This window comes from Haplochromis burtoni, unplaced genomic scaffold (genome assembly GCF_018398535.1).
Source record: "Haplochromis burtoni strain Fernald_Lab_line unplaced genomic scaffold, NCSU_Asbu1 Contig_122, whole genome shotgun sequence".
NCBI lineage: Eukaryota > Metazoa > Chordata > Actinopteri > Cichliformes > Cichlidae > Haplochromis > Haplochromis burtoni.
In genome coordinates this window covers 1,065,799-1,070,164 of record NW_024582483.1, presented here as the reverse complement: position 1 = coordinate 1,070,164, position 4,366 = coordinate 1,065,799, and the positions used below count along the sequence as shown (strand labels likewise).

Genomic DNA, 4,366 nt, shown 5'->3' with positions numbered 1-4,366 from the left:
TTTTCTTTAAGCCAGAAGTTATCTTGGCCACTAACCAGGTGACGTTAACTTGCCTGTTATTTTGGATGTGTGAAACCAACTGAAAACCAGTGATTTATGTTTTCAGTGGGTGACATGTCTGGACTGCAGACCAGCCAGCTAAGAACCCAGAATCTGTGACTTTGGAGGTGCTCTGTTCCTGAAATAAGCAAGGCGTTTCCTGAGTAGTTTCATACCTTTTCCAAAACGTGCATATATTGTTTAGCAGTGGTGGTTCTCTCAGAAATTAAGACTTTAAAGAACGTAACCAGTGCTGGCTTTTAAGTTGCATGCATGGTCGCTCTTCTGTTTAGTGCAGAGGACACAGTGTCCATGATTTACAAAAAAATGTAACCTTTGGATTTGTTGAAGACCACACAGCGACAGAAGCATTTAAGAATCGTTCATTTTTTTCCCTTGAATACTCAGATTTTACCTTAACCGTGTGTTTCTGAGCCCATGCAGTCACAATCAGAATCTGTTATTAATGCATTGCTGCATGAGGCCCAAAGATCACAGCCATTTAAGATTGGCTTTTCAACCTTACCCCCTGAGTAAAGACATTCTTTAATATCGTTTAATGGTATTGTGTGCTGTGACCGATTCACTTCTTTTTTGGTGCATGTGATTAACCTAAAAAAATAAATAAATATGAGCCCCTACTTAATGTTTTTAGGTTAGTCTTATCAAAACATTATTAACGGTTAAAATGAGAAAACACTGCCGCCTTCCAAATACAGCGCTATTAATAAAATACGCCTGATGCTGCACGTCAGTCACAGTTTCTCAACAAGACAGGATTATACTCATTTCTTTTAGGACTTTTGAAAAAATGGCCTCTGAACTGATTCGTGTACGTCGAGCATTTCCTCTGATTTCTCAGTGTTGCTCTTATTCCTGCGCAGTCCGCTCTTCTCGTGCCCAATCACACTTTCGAGAAGATCTTTGAGACCGTGTGATAGTAATTTGGCCTGAAATCTCTAAGCTTTAGATTCTGTAACTCCTGCAGCTGCTGTGCCTCTTTATCCTGCCAGCACCTATCCTCTGACTCAGGCGTCTCTCATGCCAGCTGAGGCTGGAGGGGCCTTTTTATTCAGCTCAATGGTGTGGCTCATCTCTAGTGTCAAGACTGGAGGTCTTGGTTTGCTGCCATGAGAAACACGCTCACTGCTTCTCGAAGCCACCGCTGCAAAGTGGTATTAGATGTCTTCTGGTTAAAGGCAGCGATAAGGAGTCCGCACTGATGTTTTGCACAGCAAAACTTGGCATCACCTTGTAAGCTGTGCATGGCTCCCGGAGTCGCCCTGTGCAGTTCCCTCCGAGGGTTTCTTGGGGCCATAGAAAGAAAGGGGTTGGACTTCTCTTGCCCTTTGTGTTCAAAGTGTTTGTCTCAAACATCCCATGATGCCCTATTCGGGCTGTTACCTTGTGACTTTGTCCACCAATAGTTTTTTCAATTGCTTTGCTGGTTGTTTAGTGAATACACTCTCTGTCGAGTCTCATAGCATGCAGGCCCAACACGTTTTGTTAAAGAGAAACTGGAACCAATGTATTTTCCTTTAAATATAACATTTGTTTTAATTAGCTTCAATTAATTACTGTTGTAGTACATCTGGTTAATTTTCTTTCAATGCAATAATTGTTTAAGCTCTCCTAATCTCTCAGACTAACAGGCCACACAGAGGGAATTAACAATGAGAACATTTGTTAACAAGTAAATTTAGTGATTTCTCTGTAAAATCAGCACCAGATAGATTTCTGTCTGCTTGGTATCTAATGCCAAACTAACCTAAACTAACAAAAAATTTGTATTTGCTTGCACTCATGTGTCTTTACATTCTCATTTTTTTGTACGTGCCTGTGTGCATGTGGTTGTGGGTTGTGTTGTGTGTCTGTTTTATTGTGCCGTCATGTTGGCTGTGTATGTTTGTGTCCTTGTTTGTGTGTGTTTTGTGTAGGAATGCGTCCCCTGCATTATGCTGCATGGCAGGGGAAGACTGAGCCTATGAAAATGCTGCTGAAGGCAGGCTCGTCAGTCAACGGACAGTCAGATGAAGGACAGATCCCGCTCCACCTGTCAGCTCAGCATGGACACTATGATGGGGTAACTGTGTGTGTGTGTGTGTGTGTGTGTGTGTGTGTGTGTGTGTGTGCACTGTAGGTGCTTTACTGTGCACAGAGCCAGTGTTTGTGTTATGTGAGATCTGTGTAGTTGTTATGTGGGCTTGATGCTGTGTGCCTGATACGTGGTTGTTGCAAGCTCAGCTTTAAATGTGTTGGTAACATTTGTTTGTTTGTGTGTGTCTGTGTGTTACAGTCGGAGATGTTGCTGCAGCACCAGTCCAACCCGTGCATCTCAGACACAGCTGGGAAAACTCCACTGGACCTCGCTTGCGAATTTGGACGTGTTGGAGTGAGTACAACAATAACTACAACTGGGTTCAAAACAGAAGATTTTTTTTTACCCTATCAACAATATGTTTTACCTAAAAATGATAATTGATGAAGATGGATGTAACATCACCATCACCCATTGGTTTTGGACTCCACATTTTAAAGCTTCACATTAAATTTTTGCTGCCACCATCTTGTTTTTTCTTTAAGCCAGAAGTTATCTTGGCCACTAACCAGGTGACGTTAACTTGCCTGTTATTTTGGATGTGTGAAACCAACTGAAAACCAGTGATTGTGAGGGAAGAATGAGTATTGCCCAACTGGGTTTGACTGGGTTTCAGGTTGATAGCAGCTGCTGGGAAAATGATTTCTAAAGCCGCAGTTACTCAGGCCTAAAGACAATTTAGTGAGCCCCAATAGCTACCTCCTATTGGTAGGAAAAAAGCATGTCTTCCCCAACTGGTTTACAAAAACCTATTTGTGATTGCTTTGGTTGCTAAAATGTTGTTGCGTTGGTAATTTGTGACGAATAAGTGACGAACTTGTCTATAAACACCAGCCAGCCGCTCTCCGAGTTGTAAAGAATCTGTGAAAATTGTCACACAGACCAAAAGCAGACACCCTTTAAAATGTTGGCTGTATTCCTCAGGCACAACTTTTACTGTTAAGGCAAGTCTTCCTCATTTACAGTTTGTGTTGCTTGTAGCTAGCAAGTATTTTCATACAAAAATGAAGAACTACAGGCAACTGTGGCAATCTGCTAGCAACCAAAGTAATCACAAAGAGGTATTTAGTTAATTCGCTATCAACCAGTGGATGTATCATGTCCAGTTTGGCGGACAATTCTTGAACAATGTCCTTTTGATGTCACATGAAAAACCAAAGTAAATTATTGCAACTGTTAGCATGCTAACATGCTAAACTGAGATCACATCAACTCACTTGCATGTTAAGATTTGCTTAGTAATAGACCCTGTGCACGAGAAAATGCTAACTTCCTGGTTTGAGACCGGATGTGGGGTTGTACATTTCCGGTAGCTTTATTAAAATCATGTCCAAAACTCGAAAACGGAAAGATCGCGTTAAGTTACAAAGAGCAGAAGGTGGGAACACTCACCACTGTTGTGTCATAAAAAATCTAATGATCAATTTTGATGTTTAAAGAGTTTAGATCGATTAGTTGTTTACATCGCTCAACACAAGCAGAACTGCATTACTGCAGCAGAAGACACATCGTCCACATTCAGAAGCACATCTCTGTATAGTGACTGGTCTTATGATTTAAACAGGCAAATGTTCAGCATTCAAACTACAGGTGAAGAATAGTCAAACCAGATGTTTCCCCGTTATGTCGATATCAGCTAGTCAAGTACACACCTACACAGCATGTTAACAAACCGTGAAAAAAGCCACAAAAAATGAATGATTGCTGGTAACGGTTTCTATACATTAGTATTTACGAAGGGTATGTTGTGACTTACCTTCAAAATTACAGCGGTCCCTCGCTAATAACGCGGTTCACCTTTCACCTCGCTGTTTCACAGATCTTTTTTAGTGCAAGTTTGCACGTTTTTTTACGTCACATTGTGTCCTGCGTCCTGATCACTGCAGACGATCTTCTCCGTGACGTCTCTCCTGTACAGTACAGAATCGCTGCATCGATCGCTAGCAGTGTGACTCTGAAGTGCAGTACTGTATGTCCACGATGTCCACCAAACATTTTGCACCGTCAAAAAATAAAATTGGCTACTTGATTTCACCTATCGCTGGTAATTTTTAGAACATAACACCCGCGATAAACGAGGGACAGCTGAGAAATATAACATTTGAATCCCTTTTCTCTTTTGCTCTCTCTTTTGCAGATTTTAGTTTTAAATTCACTTTTACACAGAAGGAATTATAGAGTTAATATAAATCATGAAATGGCTTTACAAGTTACACTGTGTGTCTTTGT

At 41.1% G+C, this 4,366-nt stretch overlaps 1 protein-coding gene across 3 annotated transcripts in view; it reads left to right on the top strand.

Moving 5' to 3' along the window:
• si:dkeyp-9d4.3 (caskin-1) overlaps nucleotides 1-4,366 on the top strand; it is a 47,864-nt gene that overhangs the window by 16,729 nt on the left and 26,769 nt on the right. For all 3 annotated transcript variants that reach the window (XM_042223871.1, XM_042223870.1, XM_005929279.3), the window contains exons 4-5: nucleotides 1,977-2,122; nucleotides 2,336-2,431. In XM_042223871.1, the coding sequence (XP_042079805.1) occupies nucleotides 1,977-2,122; nucleotides 2,336-2,431 (242 nt within the window). The remainder of the gene's footprint in view (nucleotides 1-1,976; nucleotides 2,123-2,335; nucleotides 2,432-4,366) is intronic.